Source organism: Esox lucius, chromosome 18 (assembly GCF_011004845.1).
Source record: "Esox lucius isolate fEsoLuc1 chromosome 18, fEsoLuc1.pri, whole genome shotgun sequence".
In the NCBI taxonomy this organism is placed as follows: domain Eukaryota; kingdom Metazoa; phylum Chordata; class Actinopteri; order Esociformes; family Esocidae; genus Esox; species Esox lucius.
Window position 1 is genome coordinate 5,139,470 of NC_047586.1, and position 22,337 is coordinate 5,161,806.

The window sequence follows — 22,337 nt, forward strand, 5'->3', positions numbered from 1 at the left end:
TTTTGAGAAGTTTGTCATCTACTTGTCTCTACTGAATTGACACTTTAATGATGGCTTTCAAAACAGAAACATTCGAACGATTATCAACGCACAAGTATTTTCTCTCATACTTTACCATTGAGCAAGTTTAGCTCAAAGTATTTCCACCTTTTTTTTAAATGTATATTCTAGACAACATCAACCATTGACAACGTTGCAGCTCTTCGGAACAAGCCATGTCGAATGCCGACTGGAGCTTGCCAAGCGACAGTTACAAATTGAGGTCTTTGAGGTGATACCTTAGGAGGACGTTGTTGGATGGAGAGGAATTCCATACGTTATTGTTATAAATATGGCTCCGCGACATTTCAAAGGAGCAACATTCAACTGAACACCTGCAGTCAGACCAAAATGTCTGGATTCCATTGGCTTTCTGTCTGTCATTATGGTTTAGCATATGGGCTACGATACAGACAATATTTGATGGATTTTTTAAATTTCCAAACAGTTGAGTATCTTAGTACAATATACAGCCGTTACATTTATCAGAACTGTGGTAGTCTGTTTGTGTGTGTGTGTGTGTGTGTGTGTATGTACCGTGTATGTGTTTATGTTTCGTGTGTGTTGTGTATATGGGTGTGTGTTTCTGTATGGTGTGTGTGTGTGTGTGTGTGTGTGTGTACCCAACCCCACGTCAGGATCCTCATGTGTGTGAAGTGTTTGTTTTGCCAGTCTGCTCTCTGACCGCTCGTTGAAAGGTCGGCTTGTCCTCACGCGACGCTGACCACATGGAATTGACGGTGAAACTTAGTTTGGTCCCCTTTTGTTTTTGCTGTTATCAAATGCTGAGCAGCTCTCGGCACTCGGATGCATGTGCTTTATGCTGTAACCTTCAACAATAAATATCCACATTTGGTGGAATTTGGTGTTTTTCACATGGGCTGGATTTGGAGTGTGGCCAGTGGTCTTCTAGTGGCCTAGTCCACATCTACGACTGCAGCAGGGGTTTGAACTCGGATCAGTTCTCTTTCCTAAAGAAAACTCCCTCTGTCTTTCACCACATTCCTGTCCAACAAAGCATCAGAATGCCTGTAAACACCAATAAACAGAAATTTGCAAGTACAGTTCTGGCACGTTTGACCCGTTAGTTTAGCTGGTTCGATGTCAACAGCCTGTCCACCCTCGGAAAGGTCAACGCACATCTCACATGGTTTGCTCAAAAAGGGTGGTGACCGTTTTGATATGATTCATAACGCGGGTCCAATGAACCAGAGGTGTGCCGTCCTACTGTTTGTTTGACCGTAACGGGTTGATGACATGAACACAGTACCATTTGTTGATGTTTTGTGTGGTCATTTGATGAGTGGCCACACATTTTGGATCCAATGTGATATACTCAATGTTCCTATTTCTTGGTGTTGGAAGACCAAAGATAAATGCATAGTTTGGGGCAGTCAAGCTGCGCTTATAGATGATCCTTGATGGAAGTAACATGAAAAACTGTAAACCAATAAGCAAAACCAATGACCTGCATGACCTTATTGTTTTGTTCATGCCTTTAAGTTCGTCTGACATTTGTCTATATGAATCCAACTGGACGAAATGACTTTCAAATATGACGTAACAAATAACCAGGGTCTGAATCCAGCTGTGGATCAGAACTTATGTGTGAAACCATCATGAACAACTGAAGTTATATTTTCACCACTGCGTCATTTCTAATTGAAGGATAATAAAAGGAGCTTCTGTCAAGTAATTGCAATGAAATCATGAGGTTGTGAAAGAGTTGAGATCCATTTTCACCTGAGAGAGGTCTGAATCTGAATTCAAACCAACAGTAAAAGTCTCAAACCACTACACCACAAAGTCACACACACCAGGACAGGGTCATATTCAACAGGGACAGAGTCAGACACACCAGGACAGAGTCAGACAGACCAGGACAGAGTCAGACACACCAGGACAGAGTCAGACTCACCAGGACAGAGTCAGATTCACCAGGACAGAGTCAGACTCACCAGGACAGAGTCAGACTCACCATGACAGAGTCAGACACACCATGACAGAGTCAGACACACCATGACAGAGTCAGACTCACCATGACAGAGTCAGACTCACCATGACAGAGTCAGACTCAACAGGACAGAGTCAGACTAACCGGGCCTCCAGACTCCCTGCCCTCCGGTTGACCAGTGCTCATAGGCGTCCCACGAGGGTGCTGCCTGGGACTGGGCCAGTAGAGCAGGAGCCAGGGGGAGCAGCTGTGTCAGGTGAGAGGTGGATGTTGGATGAGGCGTTGGAAGAGGAGGAGGAGGCAGGGAGGTGAGGAGGAGGAGGAGGAGGCAGCAGGAACATTTGGGGTGGCGGGGGGTATGAACTGCTTTCCAGCCTCAAGAACTGGACTGAGTCTGACCCCGGGTCTGAAGCCCAGAACATGATGCTAGAAAACGCATTCACACACACACACACACACACACACACGCGCGCGCACACACACACACACACAGAGTAGACTAAAGATCGGAGTGGTCAAATTTCCAGAGCTGTGGTCAGGGCAGTGTTTCCCAGCGAAGGCGATATTCCGCACCACCTTGTCAGAAACAGCACCACTGTGGCAGAACACAGAAAAGTGCACCCTGGGTATTTACGGATCCCTGACCTCCCGCTCGACCTGACTCCATCAGGCTTGAGGAATGTTGGGGCAGATGGCGCTGGTACCGGCCCGCACTCTAAGACAGAACATCGCCGTGTACCCGAGACCTCATTGCACTGAAGAAGGCGCCGGACGGAGCGAAACGGACTGAAACCAGCAGAGACTTCCGGAACTCTCCTCCGCTGTTTTCCACTGGAGAAGTCTGCGGTGTAAAGTACTGAACGGGGCCGATGGTGAAAGCAGAGTTCTAATTCCAGGAACCAGATTGCTAAAAGCTGTTTGGTGGATACTTGTACCATACCAGTCAAAAGCTTTAAAGGGCAAGTGTGTCAATCAATCGATCAATCAAATGTATTTATAAAGCCCTTTTTACATCAGCAGTTGTCACAAAGTGCTTTTACAAAACACCCAGCCTGAAACCCCAAGGAGCAAGCAACAACAGTGTTGAATTTCAGTGGCTAGGAAAAACTCCCTAAGAAGGCCGAAATTTAGGAAGAAACCTAGAGAGTAAACATTGATTAAATACGGTAATATGGGGGCATACTTTGATGGCAAGACATGTCAAATTATGTGCTAGTCCAAAGTAATGCACTAAAAAGCCATTTGGGAAGCAAACTGCTGTTATCTGATTAACGATGTTGATGTGAAGAAGAAGAGTAAGAAAAACAGAGGATCAATCTCATTGGCACCAAGTAGTATCTATCTAGTATCCATCTTCTCTTCATTTCAGTGAAATTAGCTCCACATGGCAAAACATAGGCCTGCTTATTATTCAATCATCTTTTTTGTGTCTCTTCTTCTCACAGACGTCTTGCAGGCAACGATCTGACGCACATTCCCAAAGGAGCGTTCTCCGGCCTCTTCAATCTGAAAGTGCTGTAAGTAACCCTCTCCCTCTCCATCTCATACCATGCTCTTGCCTCTGCCTCTCCTTTTCCCTTCCTCTCTCCTCCAGCTCTCTTTCACTACTGTGCCTCGGTCTCTCTCTCCGTCTCCCTCCCTCTGTCTCCCCCCCTCTGTCTCCCCCTCTCCCCCACTCCTACGTGTCGGTCTCTCTCGCCCCCCAAAAATCGGAGACGATTAGCTCTGTTTTCTCAGCAGAAGGGATTTTACAGTGCAGTGACCCAGAGGTCATTCCTCCTCCCTCTACCTCTCTGTCTCTACAGAAAGAACCTTGGGCAAGGATCAGATGATTTGCAGGGAGATTTAATTGGGAAAATGTGTGGGTAATTCATAGTAATTGGTGTTAAAAGAGGTTATTGAAAAGCAATTTTGCCACTTGACTGAAATTGCCTGAGAAGTGCTTTGTGGATTGATCGACCCATATTTCCCAGGTCGCGTCCCAAAATTGTACTGTCTGCGAAGGGCACTTCTTTTTGCCACAACCGCAATATAGGTCTGGGCAAAATCTGGGCCCTAACTAGTGATATAGTTCCATTTGGGAGCCTAGTTTTACCTACAGCAGATAAAGTCGTTTCAGTGTCTTGTGGTGTGTTGAGAGCTCAAGGCGTCCTAAGGAAGACATTTGTGAGAGAGACTTTGGAAAGAGTAAGGAAAGGAATGATATTTGGGAAGAAGGGAGGAACCAGGACGATCAACATCTATCGGTATGTTTCTGCAAACCAGTTGCCCCTTTCTAGTTTGCTGTTTCTCTCGCTCCCAAATCCTTGATGTATCAACCCAACTTCTGTTAACACATTTTATATTTGAAACTACATTTCAAACTACAAGTCCCTAACAATTTCTGTACAATCATTTTTCACTTACTGACTGGATTTCAACATATTTTTTTTACTGGTGGTGAGATGGAGTTGTCATTTAACCCGTCTAACAGAGCAAAGACGTTAAAGCTGAACTCTTTGGTGGTGCCGCACGTTCTTTGTAAAATAAGACATCTTTGATGTGAGTACTTGACATAATCAGTTGCAGTCCCTAAAATTGTAGAGTAGTATATCTAAATACACATGTTAAGTCTCAGGCATTGTTTTAATTTATTACCCTGGATCCAGAAACATCTAACCCCCCAGTGTGGCCCTCGTAAAAGTAAATACAATTATTTTTGAGATATGTTGAGCAAATATTGCAAGCAAATGTGCTTTGTAGAAGTAAATTTCCTGCAAAACTGTCATTTTTTAAATTGAACCACATTTCTGAACCATGTAATTTGTCACGTTGAGAGAAGCTGGCCTGTATTCTCTATGTTGCTCCCGCTATACAACCTCCTCGCCTTTTCCCTTTTCACATTTTCAAGGAGATGTGTTACAAGAGTGGGCCCAAAACAGAATTCTTATTTTTCCACCTCGTGAGTTAGATGTACATTAACCTACACATTGTTTCCCAATTTGATAAAAAAAAGCTTTTTGGAAAGATGTTGTGTCATCGTCTCTCCTGAGGTTCAGGGTTGGGGTTGGAGCACATATGTGAGAATGCTGTTCGTCGACTACAGCTCGGCTTTAGATGCCACAGAGCTCCTTCAAAGCTTGTCATGAAGCAGGGGCTGGAAAACTCCTGCGTGATCATCGAGCATGCTGCGAACATGACAGCGGTCGGGCCCAAACTCGATAAACACGCTGTCGCCCTGATGTTGCCGCGGCATATTGGCGATAGGGGTGTGTAGCCTGGGTGTTTCTGCGCCGCATTACAGAGTTAAACAGAGTGCCTCTGGCCACCGGCCTACACAGCAGCACCACATACAAACGCTCACGCGCAACGTGTCAATGGTTTTATCACGTCTATGCTTGTGCCAATCAACGTCATTTTGAAAATGCCGGCTCTCAAAAGCAAGAGACATCGTTCACCCATCAAGTTTTGTCACAATGTGCTACTTTATTGAATCACATTTAATCGCTTAGTGGCACAGCATAATTTTTTGAAACGTAATTGCCTTCGATCGTAAATGAGAATTCTCCATTGAAGCCTATTAATCATTTAGTCTCAATCAGATTAATGGGCAAATGCATTAAGGTCTTCTTGAGTTATACAGAGTTGTTTTTTTCATAAAAATGAGTTGCCAACAGCAGGGCCACGACCAGTCTGCAAACTCACAACCTTTGGATGAAGAGGCATCACCACGCATTCAGTCTACACTCTGAACACCAGTGCTGAACACTAGTCCCTACCAACGTTGAAGGTTTGTGGACAGCTGTCGGAATGTGACACATTTCCGCAGCCAATCAGATGAGCTCATTAAATTATTTCTTTGTTTACATTCATCTCCTGCTCATTCAAACCCGAACAGACGGGCAGAGAGAGCTGGAGACGGGCGTGTGAGCGAACGAGAGAGCGAGTGAAAGAAGGAGAAGTACACATCTGCCTCTAAGCCTAAATTCCGACATGTTTGGGCAGCATCCACATCCGATGTTCCTTCTCTCTGTGATCCTGTACGTGGTGCTTCAGCTGTGGCTGGACACATTACGCAACTCGTGACTATTTGACTATTGGATTGTTTTATGGACAGGGACAGTTGGAAGGAATGGGGGAGGGGAGGGGAGGTCGCATAAAAAATGGAGACCGTTTACAGGCTGAGGTGTGACCTTGTCGCCAGCGGCAGCAGCTGGTCCAGGGCAGGACCGGGTAGGTCCAGGACAGGACCGGGCAGGTCCAGGACAGTATAATCCGTGTGATCTTTCTTGCATTCAGACGTTCGGTTTTGGTGTGTTTTCTTTTTTGAACAACGTGCATGACCTATGTCCACACATGCATACACGTATGCTTTTACGCTAGCGCAGACCATGAATTCTGTACGGAGGATTAAACAAATCTAAAAAGAGCCTGTTTTGTCTGTGAGTGTCTTGAGTCTTAGAGACCCTTTCAGCTGTGCCACCATAACACCCACCCACCCTAACACCCTCTCATGTCCTGTCTCCTACCCAGGATGCTTCAGAACAACCAGCTACGGCAGGTTCCGGGTGACGCCCTTCAAAACCTGAGGAACCTCCAGTCTCTGTGAGTCTAGATCCACTTCCTCCTCGCCCTGTCAAAACAATGCGCCCTTTTCAGCTTGCCTCACAATAGGATGGAGCCGGCTGGAAGACAGCCACTCTCCCCTACTGCTCTATTTCCCCCCCTCCATTCTACAGTATGTGTCCTTTCTGTCTCATTCACTGTCTCATTGTCTTCTCCCAAACCCCTGTCTATGGTCCGCTTCTGTTTAAGTCATCTCCAAGCAACTAGATACCATCTCAAGGTTTCAGTTCCAGCAAGAATTACAGCGTGGTCTATCAAGCCAGGGTCAGCCTCTCTGAATAAGTCACCCTGGCTGTCAATTACCATGCGATACGGGAATGGGGGGTAGTTCTTGGTCTGACAGGCTAGGAAGGATTTAGTGTGTGTGCGTTTTGTATGTACAGTATGTGTGTGTGTGTGTGTGTATAGGGGAGGCTGCTGTAATGGAGATTCCAAATCAGTTTAGGCCCAATAGACTGGTCCCTGCCTTTGATCAGCAGAGAAAGAAGAGGAGGTGAGATAAGGAAGGAGAGTTGAAAGCATATTGTCTTTCACAGCAAGAATCTGTAGGCCTTTTCTTTACCTATATCTCCTCTTTCTACCCCTTTGTCTTTTCCCCCCGAACGCAATGCGGAATATCCGTCTTGGATCACGTTAATTCGTAAGTATTGTCCCACAACGCCTTCTGTCTCTCTCTCTCTCTTTGAGCAGTTTGGCAGGGAAAACACAGTGCCTATTGTAGCCGGGGCAGGTTTGAATTTGTGTTGTGTAGACAGCGCCTCCTCAGTGACAGTGGTCTTTAGTAGGAGGTAATGGACAGCTTCTTTTGGGCTCCATTGTTTCCTAAATGTTACCTCCGGTGGGGAGGGGAGGGGTGTGTGTGTATGGGGGGGGGGGGGGGGGGTGAAAGGATGGGAACGGGGATGGGTGCCACTGTATGGGTGTTTCAGTGTTTTTGGAATGAGACAGCCACCAGATACCCGGTCTCACTCGGAGTGGCATTTGTTGTTTTTGAGAGGAAGACGGTTGGTTGATAGTGCCATTTGAACTACTTGTGTGTAAATGGCTGGACAGACAAAAAGAGGAACTGTTACCTGTTCTCCTGAGGCAGGGCTCGGGGGTTAATGTGAAGACAGCGGGAAACCTTGGAAAATATAGACTTCTGCAAACAGTACTACACAGTTTGTGGTATTGAAAATAAAAAAATAAAAACATTTCTTATGTACATCGGTATTCAGACCCTTTCAGTAATTGGTAGATGCAGATTACGTGTCCCTTCTGTCTCATTCACCGTCTCATTGTCTTCTCCCAAACCCCTGTCTATGGCTCGCTTCTGTTTAAGTCATCTCCAAGCAACTAGATACCATCTCAAGGTTTCATAGATTTGAGTCTTCTTGGGTACTCCTCTGCCAGATTTGCACACCTGGATTTGGGCAGTTCCTCCCATTCTTCCTTATATACTCTCTCAATCTCTGTCTGATTGGATGGGGAGCAATGGTGACAAGTGATCTTCAGGTCAGGGTTCTGGCTGGTCCAATCAAGGACATTCACAGAATTGTCCCAAACCCTCAGTGCTTTCTTGGCTGTGACATTTGGATCAGGTTTTCTTCAAGGTTCTCCCTGTATTTTGCTCTGTTCATCTTTCCCTCAATCCTGACCAGTCTACCGGTCCTGGTCGCTGAGGAGCACCCCCACAACATAATGCTGCCACCACCATGTTTCAGGTAGGAATGATATTAGCAAGGTGATGAGAGGTAACTTGTTTTCACCAAATTTAGCACTTGGCATTCAGGCCCAATATTTTGCTTTTGGTCTCCTCTGCCCAGAAAATATTATTCCTCATGCTCTCAGAGTCCTTCAGACATCATGTCATATGCCTTTTACTCAGAAGTGGCTTCAGTCCAGCCACCTTGTCAACGCTCAGAGACAAAGGTCCAAATGCAGAGCCAGGAGGCAGGAGTTTTGAAGTGCAGGCAAAGTTTATTTAAACAATCAAAAGACAGAGGCATGTTGAGGGCAGGTCAGAGGTTTGGTACACTGGAGGTGGATAGGCTATGTACAGGCAGCAGGTGGGACACAGTCAGAGCGGGCAGTTGTTTGGTAAACAGGAAATCTAGAAGACAAACCGAGAACAGGAAAACAAGAGACGACGGGAAGAACTCAATATAAACTGACATCAGAACAGAAGCAAACAAGTAACTTGGGTTAAATGCACAAGGGATGATGGGACGATGGGAGACACCAGGTGTGGGTGGGATACTTTGTAGCTTGGTTTTTGCTCTGACATGAAGTGTGGGACCATGTATAAACAGGTGTGTGCCTTTCTAAATCATGTCCAGTCAATTGAACTAGTCACAGGTGGTCTCCAATCAAGTTTAAGAAACATCTCAATGATCAAAGGACACTGGATGCATCTTAGCCCAGTTTGTAGTGCCTTGGCAAATGGTCTGAAAGCTTATTTACACAAGATCTTTCAAAAATAAAATCTATAAATCAAAGATTTTTTTTAACTTGTTCTCAGGAAGTTATTACTGGGTACTTTGTGTAGACTGATGGCAAAAATATATGCAATAAAAAGTTTACACCACCAGAAGAAATGCGGTCAGTGCTGTTAAACACCGATTTGAAAAGAGGGACTCAATGGTGTGTAGGTGGCCAAGTACCTCTATCAAAGATCGCTGAAAGAACCGTGTTCCGGGGTGTCCAGCAGCCACTGGGGGAGGAAGACTGGCTAACACCTTTTCAGCCACGCAGGACTGACGCAAAGCCAGTGAATAGAAGCACTAGAATGGCTGCCTCAATCAGTCTTTTCACCGGGACTGTGGGAGAGATGGGAGGTACAGAGGAGAGGATTACCGAATTCCCTTTCAAACCCGCCACAAAAACAAAAGTGGGACATCTCAGGTCACCGTTCTAGTCGGACAGGGGCTGGGTGGGGCGGGCGAGACAGGGGCTGGGTGGGGCGGGCGGGACAGGGGCTGGGTGGGGCGGGCGGGACAGGGGCTGGGTGGGGCGGGCGGGACAGGGGCTGGGTGGGGCGGGCGGGACAGGGGCTGGGTGGGGCGGGCGGGACAGGGGCTGGGTGGGGCGGGCGGGCGGAGGAAAGCACCCAGCTCTTCACCATAGTGTCTTTCCTATTGTCACGGACCGGACAGAGAAACCGCCATAGAGATGGAAATAAGTCTGATGTATGAGAATGGGTTATTTCCCGGACGTGATTTCTTTCTATCCCTATGGAAACGGCTCAGGGTGGGTGGGGGCAAACCTTTGTCTCCTCAGAACGTGCCGTTGTCCACTTCAGTCATACGTAGGTAAAATAGACCGACATGCAGAGGCAGAGAGAGAAAGTTACGCGGAGAGACATTGACAGGAAGACAGACAGTCTTCTGCTCTCTGGTTTGCAGCCAGCAGACCAGAGCAGACTGTATAGTGGCAGGCTGTGTATTCCTGTCTGTTTGTCTGTCTGTCTCTCTCTCTCTCTCTGTCTGTCTGTGTGTCTGTCTGCATGTCTCTCTGCCAGGTTTAGATGATAGACCCGGGCCCCTGAAGGAAACGTCAACACAAAAAATTACTCCCATGCGTCAGAGACAAGCATGGACATCCTGGCCCTTCCCCCTCCCCAATCTCCCTCCCCCATCCTCCCCCTCTCCAAAAATATACATATTCTGCTTAGGGCCCTACATAGCTGTCCGTTATGGCCGAAACACGATCCGTACCGTATTTACTAAACACACTTCTGTCAACAGTTGAATGGGAAAATACTCAAATAAAATAAATGGAGATTGGAGAGGAGGGAAAAGGGGATAAATACTTTGGCCGTGTACATCACAGTGGAATGACAGTTCTTCTCCCCTCACGCAGTGTGTGTGTGTGTGTGTTTGTGTGTGGTCAGGAAAGATCCCCTAGCCACGCAGATGCTCACACACACACACACACACTGTGGTTAGATTCCACCACCCAAGGATGTATGAGTGCTGGAAGGTCCAAGGCCAGGCGTTATTTTCTCGGCTCAGCTGCCACATATCCACTGTGTTAATGAGAGCTGGTCCACTCCTACCCTCCTAACAGCTCCCCCACCCCCGGTCAACCTCTACTCTCCCGCCCGTCCCAACAGCTCCGGCAGATGTGCCCCACCCTGGGGAATTTTGATTGGATGAAGCGGAGTCTGAAGTTTCCATTCGGACCACCTTGTGAGCCAGAGTTAAGAGGAGGCGGAGTTAAGTGGAGCCGGAGTTAAGAGGAGGCTGCTCCTTCCCTCCAATCCGCTCCTGTTTTTCTGCGCCTCTCCTTTCTCCTGTCCTTCAATCTCTTGTCTCCTTATATCGCTCCTCTTCATAACTTCTCTTTCATCATCTTTCCTCTCCTGACATTTGTCCTCCCCTCCTAACCTCCCCTCCTAACCTCTCCTCTTAATCTCTCCTGCTAATCTCTCCTCTTAACCTCCCCTCCTAACCTCCCCTCATATTCTCTCCTCCTGACCTCTCCTCCTAAGATATCTTCCTTATATATCTTGTTTTACCTCTCCTAAACCTTTCCCATTCCAACCTATCCCCTTCAATAATCTTGCTCCCCTTTCCCTGGATCCGATCTCCTCCGTCCATCAGCCCCAGATGGAAACCAGTCCTCTATAAAAGGCCACACGTATTCAGCATCCTCCAGTATATCAAATGGTACTCAACAGGGGTAACATAATGCCGACTTGTGGGATATTGTATGAATGTGCCCTTTAAAGACCAATTCATGATTTGCTATTTAATCAGTTATATTCAAAATAATGAACACAAATGATCCAATTTGTCTCCTTAGAGAGCGTGTAATAAGTCAGGGAAGGTCTTGATGGCTGATGTCTGGTACTTCGGGAGGTCCTGATGGACTCTCCCGAACCCTGGTGAAGATCTGTGGTGGGGAGGCGTGACCACAGCCATGAATGGGTCATTACCAACCTGGGAGGGGATGGAAAATAAGGGGGTAAAATTACAAACAAACAAGATGATAATAACAGTGGGTTCTCTCTCCTCCGGAGTGAATTAATGAATTGTATCTAATTGGAGAAAGCCTCACTGAGATCCCCAGGCACTGTTGACCTTCACAGTAATTTGTTAAAAATTTAACTGTTTGGAGCCAGAGTCCATGAGAGCCTGTGAAAGGGAGAATGATGTCAGCCATGCAAACAGTTCCCCATGGGCCTCGCACGCCCACGCACGCGCACACACACACACACACACATAACACAAACACACAACTGTGCATGCGTCAGGAGAGACTCCTCTCATCCTGGCTCTGCTGGTGGTTACTGTTATTGTTTATGAAGACTGACAGAGAGCGTAGCAAGTAGAGAACACACTTAGAGAGAGGCCTGAGAAAAGAGATTAGAGGAAGAAGAGAAAGAAAGATAGCAAAGAGGGAAAAAGAGGGGTCGAGAAAATTGTGAAATAGAGAAAGAAGGTACAGTAGATCGGAGATACGGATGAAAAAGTGAGAGAGAAACGGGTGGTCCATTTGACCGTGGCGACAATGCATTTCTACTGGTGAAGGAGAGAAAGAGAGTGGCTGAGGACATTATTCTGTTGGATAGGTCCTCTTTAGTTGCATCTCTGCGCTGAGTGAACAGAATGTAAGCAATCGTTGGCTGGTTGGCTGGTTAACGCCGGCTTTTGATTGGTAGCCGACGGTTAGGGACCATGACTGGGTTCATTTCCATTCGAATTCCAGAGTTCCACTCATTCAGAAATGCTGAGAGCTGGGATTGGAATCTTACTGTATTCCCGGTCTTACTAATTAAAATGAGATTCACACCAGCCGTGATGGACACCGACTCCTTTATTGTATTTGATTGTTATTGGTGTGTTGGAACTTCAGGGGAGTCTTGGAGGGTATGTGCCCCGTCAGGGCTGTGTCCTTCCTGGGGCCTGTTGTTGATTGAGCCTTGTCTTGTTTTGAAAGCCTCTTGACTAGTCCCATTGCCACTGAGCTACAGGCTTAATTTTACACACACACACACACACACACAACTGCTTTGGTGAGCAGACTTGACAGGCAACTTCAGAAGGAACAAAAGTTCTGTTAAGTCTTGTGGATATGGGCGTTTTTTCCTTAGTTTTTTTCTAGGCTGTCTCGTAAATTCTCCTCAGTTAAAACCCGGCGCTTTCCAGAATAAAGCGGGGAAATGGCTGTGTATCGTTTTACGTTTTAAAGGGATTTGTGTCACGTTCGTATATGTCAGTCAAAATGGTGGATAAATAAACGAACATGTCTCTGGAGATGGGAGAGGGAAGGATCCCCACATATACACAATTAGATGTTTTTGGTTATCATCATACCTTTGGCATTAACACAGTCCAGGCCAAACCAAACCGTCTCCCTCAACAACACACATGTGAAACCTTGAATGAATAAAGTCATTTATCTACAGTTGGTTGGCGTGTTCTGATCCAGTGTGAGCCCTGGTCCTGCTGGACAGAGTTAATGGACGGAGCCCTGTGAGGCCTCACTTCAACGTGGTCTCATACCAACATGGTCTTATTAAGCAATAAGGCTCAACAAAGTATGGTATACAGCCGTTGTGCGAACGTCAGGATCTGTTACTAGGCAAAATGCATTGTGGAGTGCCTGGAAACAGCTCTTAGCCGTGGCATATCGGTATTATACCACAGACCCCCCGAGATGTGTTTTATAAACGGGTTGTCAGCACAGTTGGAGCACTGAAACGTGGTGTGATGTCATACCCGTAGTATACATTCTCACATGCCATGGCTGTCAGCCAATCAGCATTCAAAATTCAAAGCAACCGGTTAGTAACCACTTATGTAACCCTTATCACATCCTGTCCTCTGTCTCTACCCCCGCCCCCGCCCCGCCCTGCCCCGCCCCCATTCCCGCCCCCAGGCGCCTGGACGCCAACCACATCTCCAGTGTCCCCCGGGGCTGCTTCGATGGACTCCTGTCGCTGCGCCACCTGTGGCTGGATGACAACGCCCTGACCGAGGTGCCGGATGACGCCCTGCGAGTGCTGTCATCCCTGCAGGCGATGACCCTGGCCCTCAACAGGATCGCGCACGTCCCGGACCGGGCCTTCGCCAACCTCTCCAGCTTGGTGGTCTTGTGAGTCCCCACCTTCCTCCCCGGTCCCATCCTCTTTGGGTTAACACACAGAGTCCATTCACAATAGTGTCCTAAAAGACAGAGGATGTTTATTGACAGAATTCAAGACAGGATGAAAGGGAAAAAGAGTGAAAAAACTGAATGAAAGGGAAAAGTCTTCCTCTCCCTTCCCTTCCCGACAGGTGATGACGGCCACACACACACACACACACACAAATGTACACACTCTTTGCATTCGACCGTTCAGGTGATGACAGCGTCTCCCAGCTTCTACGACATCCCCTCCTTAGGGCCTCCAGGGAGTAAGGGTTAGTTAGCTTGTTCCCAGCTGTCAAACAAATCTGTCCGCACCACAGGAGAGAGATATTTCAACTTTAACACATGTGTGGCATGTGTTAAAGTTGCTAACACTGAAAATCAGTGCACATTCATAGGTTTTAGGGTTTTTAATTTGGAATCTGCCTCAGAAGAGTCTCAATCTGTCTAATATGTGATGAGAGAAGATGAGGTAAGGTATAGAAGACTTCTCCTACTTATCTCTATGTCTTTGTCTCAGACAAATCTCCATGACTTTGGCTCCATACAGTTTTTCCATATCTCTGTCACATATCTCCATGTCTCTGTCTCATATCTCCATGTCTCTGTCTCATACCTACGTCTCTGGCTCATATCTCCATATCTCTGTCTCATACATATCTCCATGTCTCTGTCTCATACCTACGTCTCCGTCTCATACATATCTCCATGTCTCTGTCTCATACCTACGTCTCTGTCTCATACATATCTCCATGTCTCTGTCTCATACCTACGTCTCTGTCTCATACATATCTCCATGTCTCTGTCTCATACCTACGACTCTATCTCATACATATCTCCATGTCTCTGTCTCATACCTACGTCTCTATCTCATATATATCTCCATGTCTCTGTCTCATACCTACGTCTCTGTCTCATACATATCTCCATGTCTCTGTCTCATACCTACGTCTCTGTCTCATACATATCTCCATGTCTCTGTCTCATACATATCTCCATGTCTCTGTCTCATACCTACATCTCTGTCTCATACATATTTCCATGTCTCTGTCTCATTCCTACGTCTCTGTCTCATATCTCCATGTCTCTGTCTCATACATATCTCCATGTCTCTGTCTCATACCTACGTCTCTGTCTCATATCTCCATGTCTCTGTCTCATACCTACGTCTCTGTCTCATATCTCCATGTCTCTGTCTCATACATATCTCCATGTCTCTGTCTCATACCTACATCTCTGTCTCATACATATCTCCACGTCTCTGTCTCATACCTACGTCTCTGTCTCATACATATCTCCACGTCTCTGTCTCATACCTACGTCTCTGTCTCATACATATCTCCATGTCTCTGTCTCATACCTACATCTCTGTCTCATTCCTACGTCTCTGTCTCATACATATCTCCATGTCTCTGTCTCATACATATCTCCATGTCTCTGTCTCATACCTACGTCTCTGTCTCATATCTCCATGTCTCTGTCTCGCCAGTTCATAAGGCTCAAGCAATCCTCGACAAGTATACCACCATTAACAATGTGCAGTGTAACAAGGGCCTTGCTCCATACGATGTATAAGTGGAGGGAGGAGTGGAGTGAAAGGGGAAGGAGGGGTGGAGTGAGAAGAGAGGGAGGATGAAGCGAGAGGAGGGGAGGGGAGGTGGCGACGATTGTTTTCCTGGCAATCTCCTGTCCGCCACAAAGTCCTCAGTGCCCAGGGGTATCCGTTCCCCACAGCAGCTTCAGCCTGGAACTCTGCCCTGTCCAGGGCCCCAGAGTAACCGTTAACCTACCAGCCCACTTACACATAGCCTCCTGCTCTGTGTGCACACACGCATGCAAACACACACACACAAACAAACAATCACACACACGCACACAGTCTCTCTCATCTAAATACACACATATGCTCATCAGTTTCTCCCCCATTCTCTCTCTCTCGCACACACACACACAAACTTGCGCGCACACACACACACACACACACACTGTCTCACTTCTCCTTCTAACCCTGTTAAGAACCATCAGACCATCCCAAATCCCCTCCCAGCATCGCTCAGTAACAGCACAGTCCTCACTCTCTTTTGCCCTCTGTCTCACTGCTCTCTCTCCCTATCTCTCTTTCTATCTCCATAACCCCCCCCCCCCCAACCCACCCCACATTGGCACATGCTCTCTGAAAAGCCCTGGGGCCTAAGAGAGTGAGAGAGAACTGATAGAGAGAAGGGTCAAGAAGAAGCAGGGAAAGCAGACGTGAAGTCATTCCCCTGACGTGGCAGTGTTGTACTGGGCTGCGGAGCAGGAGATTGCTTGGGAAGACAGGTGGAGATATAGGAGAGACAGAGGGGAGATCAAGGGGAGTCAGTGGCGATAGAGGGGAGATATAGGGGAGACTGAGGGGAGACATTGGAGTAATTGGGGAGACATTGGAGGTAGAGGGGAGGCAGTGGAGATGGAGGGGAGGCAGTGGCGGTAGAGGGGAGACATTGGAGGTAGAGGGGAGGCAGTGGAGGTAGAGGGGAGGCAGTGGAGGTAGAGGGGAGGCAGTGGAGGTAGAGGGGAGGCAGTGGAGGTAGAGGGGAGACATTGGAGGTAGAGGGGAGGCAGTGGAGGTAGAGGGGAGGCAGTGGAGTGGGATGGGAGATTTAGGGGAAACGAGGGAGACAGAGGGGAGAACGGGAGGAAATGTATGGGAGATAGAGGGGAGACGGGGGAAGAAAGTGGTTTCACTAAACCCCAAGTCACTGACAGCCTTGTGGTTTTATGGTTTTGAGGCTTTCATTTCATGTAATTGAACTGGTCAAAAAGAGTTATTCTGTTGGGTCCTGAGCCAGTCTCCGTTAGCGTTCCGTTTTGTTCTGTCACGTGTGACGTAGCATTTTACAGCTTTGTTTTCCTCCTCTGTGGCATCTCGGCCCCGGCGTTTGAAGTTCCCTCCCGTTCTGTATAGAACGGCTTAGTTGAATGTAAAGCCTTAGGGAAGGAAGAAGGCGGCCTCCCCCACGTCCACCCTTCTCCCCCCCCCTCACCCGCCTTCTCCCCCTCTCCACCCCCCCCCCCCCCACACACACACACACACACACACTATTCTCTTTGTTTTCCCACCTCAGCCAATCATCTGTGCCGTCCCGAGCTGCGTGGGTGTGTCGTTCTGACTGTTCTCTTTACGTTCCTCTGCAGGCATCTGAATAACAACAGGATTCACTCCCTGGGAACGCAGTGCTTTGAGGGCCTGCAGAACCTGGAGACTCTGTAAGTTGACCTCTCTCTAACATGCACACAACTTCTGCCATTTTAAGACCCCCCCCCCCCCCCCATTCCTCCTCTCTCGTTCCCTCCCTCTCCCTTCTTCTTTAGCCATCTGACAGCCACACAACGCCGAGACCCTGCAACCACGGATCTCTCTCTTTCTCTCTGCCTTTCTCTCTGAGTTACGGTTCCTTGGGGAATGGGGCACGAGGGGTTGAGGAATACCCGAAATGAGGGGGGATATTTTGTTTGTCCTTCAGATGCACAGGAGGGGTGTTTCTGGGTCCGTGTGCTATGAAGCGTAGCCTTTAGCGGGCTGGCTGCTCCATGCAATGTGTGTTGCCGATTCATTGAGGAATTCCCAAGCTTTGTCCTGTAGTTAAAGAGGTTTGCTGTTAGGAGAATTCGACCAAAAGTCACGCACTCCAGAGGCTTTTACATGTAAATTCAGTTTGCAAGTATTTTTTTTGTGTAGGGGGGCCCTTCCGATTTCCCGGAGAGGAAGTCAGTCACCTGTCTTTCTGCGTGTGTGGGAGAATGCTCTTTCCTCCCCAAAGAATTGTGGGTAACTGACATTTGCGGGTACACGTGTTTGTGTGTGTGTGTGTGTCCTCCAGATTCTCGGTGTCTGTGTTCTGTTCATCTCTGTTTGCAGCATGGGTAGAAAAAAAAACGACCAGTGTATCGGCAATGGCAGCAGCTGCCCGGACACAGCCGGCATATTCTCCTCAGGCAGGGGTCTCTGTCCCCACAGTCTCCGCCCAGCAGGGGGCGAGGAGCACGCACGCACACACACACACACACACACACTAACTCTCCGCGTGTCACAAGAGGTCTGTTCAGCTTCACAGACTGGGAGCTATTCATTAACCCCCCGCCTGCCTGCCTTAGAAATCGCTTTTCCTTCATTTGTCATTTGGATGATGGCTATGCATTAACATGTCCACGCAGCAAACACTGCCTTTTACCATGGGAGCGTCCAACCACAGGTTTCCCCTCATAGAATTACATGAAGAACATCTACAGTTGCTTCTAGCATGGTTGCTTCTCCAAAATAGCATAGGAACACAAACTGCCTGAGTAGAAATGTATACTTTTTGCCATATATTTTTTACAAGATTGTGGCAGTTTTACTGAAGAGCAGATTAATATACTAAAATGCATTGAACATATTCAGTATTGGGTGATCCATTTCATGCTCACATTTCAATACATAATAGCACTTTTAGGAAATTTGAGGCGTATACTGTTGCATAAGAACAGTGTTATCCAAACTTCTATAGGTTTCTGGACTGCCAACTGATTTTTGCTCTGACTGGAATACTGAAGTATTCGGAAGCATTTCTAAACATTAGTGAGCAGCACGTTTATTTGTTTTGGTTGCTAATGCGATTCAGAATAAATTAAAATACTGCTGCTTTTAGCCAATGGCCTAATGGTCTCAAGTACACTCACGGATAGAGTATCTGGGGGTCCTAGTACCCCTGGCAGAAAACAACTGCTCTTAAACAACCTTGTAAAGACCTATGCTAAAAGAAATGAGAAGCATAGACTGAACTATACGTTAAAAAGCTCTCCCTGGCTTCATATTCAGCTATATTATACCAAGGTCACGATGTAGCAGGTTTCTGTTAAATTAACCCAGACGCATATATGATAGTGTTTACATGACAGATGTCTGTGTATGGAGAATTAAACAAAAACAAAAGTCCACATTATGTTCTCCAAATGACCCCTGAGTTCAAAGACACAAGTTGTCCTCGTTTGGAAAGGGTCCTTAGTCCTGTCGACCTGGCGCAGGGAGCCTATGCCTTTCCACGTGCTCTCGAAACGCCACACTATTCACTACATAGTGCACAGCTTTTAACCCAGAGCCCTATGTGTCCTAGTCTGGAATAGTGCACACTAAAGGCAATATGATGCCTCTGGGTCTGTGTGTGGCCGTGATGAGCAGGGCTGTCTAATAATTGCTTGTCCGTACACACGTGTTGATCGGGATACATGTGTTCCCCTAATGTTTTCACTGTACTGCTGGGACAACATTCTGTCAGGCTGACAGGAGCATGGCTTTTTGATAATGAACCCTGACCCTGCCTGTTGGAGAGGTTTGACTGGGCCGACAACTAACTGGGCTGCGAGTCCATATGGTGGGCTGATGTATAAATAGTGGGCTGGTATATAAACGGTGGGCTGGTATATAAACGGTGGGCTGGTATATAAACGGTGGGCTGGTATATAAACGGTGGGCTGGTGTATAAACGGTGGGTTGGTGTTTAAACGGAGGCCTGGTGTATAAACGGTGGGCTGGTATATAAACGGTGGGCTGGTGTATAAACGGTGGGCTGGTGTATAAACGGTGGGCTGGTGTATAAATGGTGGGTTGGTGTTTAAACGGAGGCCTGGTGTATAAACGGTGGGCTGGTATATAAACGGTGGGCTGGTATATAAATGGTGGGCTGGTGTATAAACGGTGGGCTGGTGTATAAACGGTGGGCTGGTGTATAAACGGTGGGCTGGTATATAAACGGTGGGCTGGTGTATAAATGGTGGGTTGGTGTTTAAACGGAGGGCTGGTATATAAACGGTGGGCTGGTATATAAACGGTGGGCTGGTATATAAACGGTGGGCTGGTGTATAAACGGTGGGTTGGTGTTTAAACGGAGGCCTGGTGTATAAATGGTGGGTTGGTGTATAAACGGTGGGCTGGTGTATAAACGGTGGGCTGGTATATAAACGGTGGGCTGGTGTATAAACGGTGGGCTGGTATATAAACGGTGGGCTGGTATATAAACGGTGGGCTGGTGTATAAACGGTGGGTTGGTGTTTAAACGGAGGCCTGGTGTATAAACGGAGGCCTGGTGTACAAACGGTGGGCTGGTGTACAAACGGTGGGCTGGTGTACAAACGGTGGGCTGGTATATAAACGGTGGGCTGGTATATAAACGGTGGGCTGGTATATAAACGGAGGCCTGGTGTATAAATGGTGGGCTGGTGTATAAACGGTGGGCTGGTGTTTAAATGGTGGGATGGTATATAAACGGCGGCCTGGTATATAAATGGTTGGGTGGTATATAAATGATCATGCAGTTTATACTGTCATCTGTCCTATGAAAGGAGCTGGACCCAGACAGTTAGCTGAGGGAGAGATGATGAGGAGTGATAAGCTGAAGTAGGGATGGTCTTCAAATATGTCTCTGCCACTGTCACAACACTGAAAACACAACTTTCTTCACCCTATCTGTTTGTTTTATTCTCTTTGTCTCTTTCCACCTTTGTTTTTTATACATATATACACATATACCCATATATACACACATATATACACACATATATTTGTCTCTCATACACTCGGCTCACATTGAAGCAATTTCAATTTAATGGTATTTTCACAATCGCTGGGTTTGTTCCATTGTGTTGACGTTGAGGAAGTTTGGAGTGCATCTGGTTAAACAGTGAGGCAGGCAGGCTGTGCTAATGCTCCCACCACGCTGAGCCACCTGCAGCCCTGAGAGGGATCGCTGACATTAATAGAATCCAGGTGAAAGACTGAACACAAACCACAGGCCACTTTGCTGATGGGGGTGGGGTTGAGAGAGAGCAAGAGAGACCGGGAGAAAGAGAGAAAAAGATAGAGTGGACAGATGGAGGGAACCTTTTTTTGTTTTAAAGAAGATTAATAATTGATGCATCCAGTTAACAGGACGTTTCGTCAGACTGTATAATGGGGAGTCATAGAAACTGAAGAAAGTTGTGTATTTGTTTGTTCAGTTGTCTCTCTGTGTGTGTGTGTGTCTGTCTGTGTGTGTCTCACTGTGTTTGTCTGTGTGTTCCAACGAGGAAGGGGAAGGAGCTTTATAGCCTAACACACACTCTGCTGTTACCATTTATGTCGGTCACCAATATGCCATTTGTGTGTTTTTGTAGGATTTTGTTTGTTCATTGGTTTGATTTTGTGACCTGTGATGTGGGGGTAACACGGGTCGCCGGTCAAAACATTCTCACATTGTTTGAAGACAGGAAATGCTGCCATTACCTTCCTCTCCCTCCTCTTCGCCGTTCTGTGAATGAAACAGTGGGCATATCACCACAGACAGGATGACCGGAGCCTAACAGGCTGAGGTCCATCCAGAGGGCAGACCTGGGTTCAATCGCTTTCGAAATATTTCCAAAACCTGGGCATGACACATGAGTGTGTCAACAGGCCCACCGGGCGTGCCGAGGCAGCCCAAAGCAAACGCTCCCAGAGAGGTTTGAAAGGTTTTCGAGGACTACTTGAACCCGGTACTGCTGGAGGACCTCGCGCCGGTCCGTCCTCCAGCTGCTCAGCAGTCATCACTGGGACTCTATTAACAGGAAGCCTCCCTTGTGAGAAAGACTGTCGTTTTCCCCCGGCCTAGTCAGCAGTGGCTGACGAGTCCGGCTCCCCGTCGGTTGGTTCCGTCGATGAAGCGTGCCTCAGGAACTTGATTGCCACTGTTACCCCCCTCGGTGGCGTTCCCCCGGGCACAGATAATGCCAGTAGCTGTGGCGTTTAAGTGGCAACACTGCCCAGTCCCTAGCCCAGTTTAAGCCTGAGCCTCCATTTTAGTCCAGGAGTAGGCGAGAAATCTGACGGGGCAATGAGTAAAAATTTGCTTTGATGGACATTACCTGGAAATGGTAATGTTTCTTATAGCTGATCATAGAAGTTACTCTAATGACATCTATATCTCTCCCCCCAATCTATATCCTCCTCTGTTTCCCCTACCTCTCTTCTTCCCACTTTCTTCCCCTCCCCCTCTTCCTCGCTCTGCCGCCCCCCTCCTCCCCTAACCACCTCTTCCTCCCTCTCTACCTCCTTCCACTCCTCTCTTCCTCCCTCTCTACCTCCTTCCACTCCTCTCTTCCTCCCTCTCTACCTCCTTCCACTCCTCTCTTCCTCCCTCTCTACCTCCTTCCACTCCTCTCTTCCTCCCTCTCTAACCTCCTTCCACTCCTCTCTTCCTCCCTCTTCCCCATCCTCTCTCCTTCTTCTTACCCCTACTATTCATCCTCCCACTCTCCCTTATCCTCCCACTCTCCACTCATTCCCCCCCACTCTCTTTCCTCCCTCCCTCCCTCCCTCTGTGCCCTGTCAGGGATCTGAACTACAACAACCTTGAGGAGTTCCCCATTGCGATCAGATCCCTGAGCACCCTAAAGGAGCTGTGAGTATGCATGTCTACCTCCTTGTATGTCCAGCAGTGCTAATGCTGCCCTGACCCCTGATCTCTGACCTTGTCCTGTCCTCAGTCTCAGTCCTCTAAAAAGTCTAAACAGGATCCTTGGCATGTCCAAATATGATGTTTTCTCATTGAAGTTAAAATGTAAATCTTGGTTTAAGTTAGGGTTTTGTGTA

At 47.5% G+C, this 22,337-nt stretch overlaps 1 protein-coding gene across 3 annotated transcripts in view; it reads left to right on the top strand.

The window, feature by feature from the left end:
- LOC105023115 (leucine-rich repeat-containing G-protein coupled receptor 5) overlaps positions 1 to 22,337 on the top strand; it is a 75,100-nt gene that overhangs the window by 31,940 nt on the left and 20,823 nt on the right. For all 3 annotated transcript variants that reach the window (XM_029114483.2, XM_029114484.2, XM_029114482.2), the window contains exons 3-7: positions 3,439 to 3,510; positions 6,506 to 6,577; positions 13,463 to 13,678; positions 16,892 to 16,963; positions 22,078 to 22,146. In XM_029114483.2, coding sequence (XP_028970316.1) covers positions 3,439 to 3,510; positions 6,506 to 6,577; positions 13,463 to 13,678; positions 16,892 to 16,963; positions 22,078 to 22,146 — 501 coding nt within the window. The remainder of the gene's footprint in view (positions 1 to 3,438; positions 3,511 to 6,505; positions 6,578 to 13,462; positions 13,679 to 16,891; positions 16,964 to 22,077; positions 22,147 to 22,337) is intronic.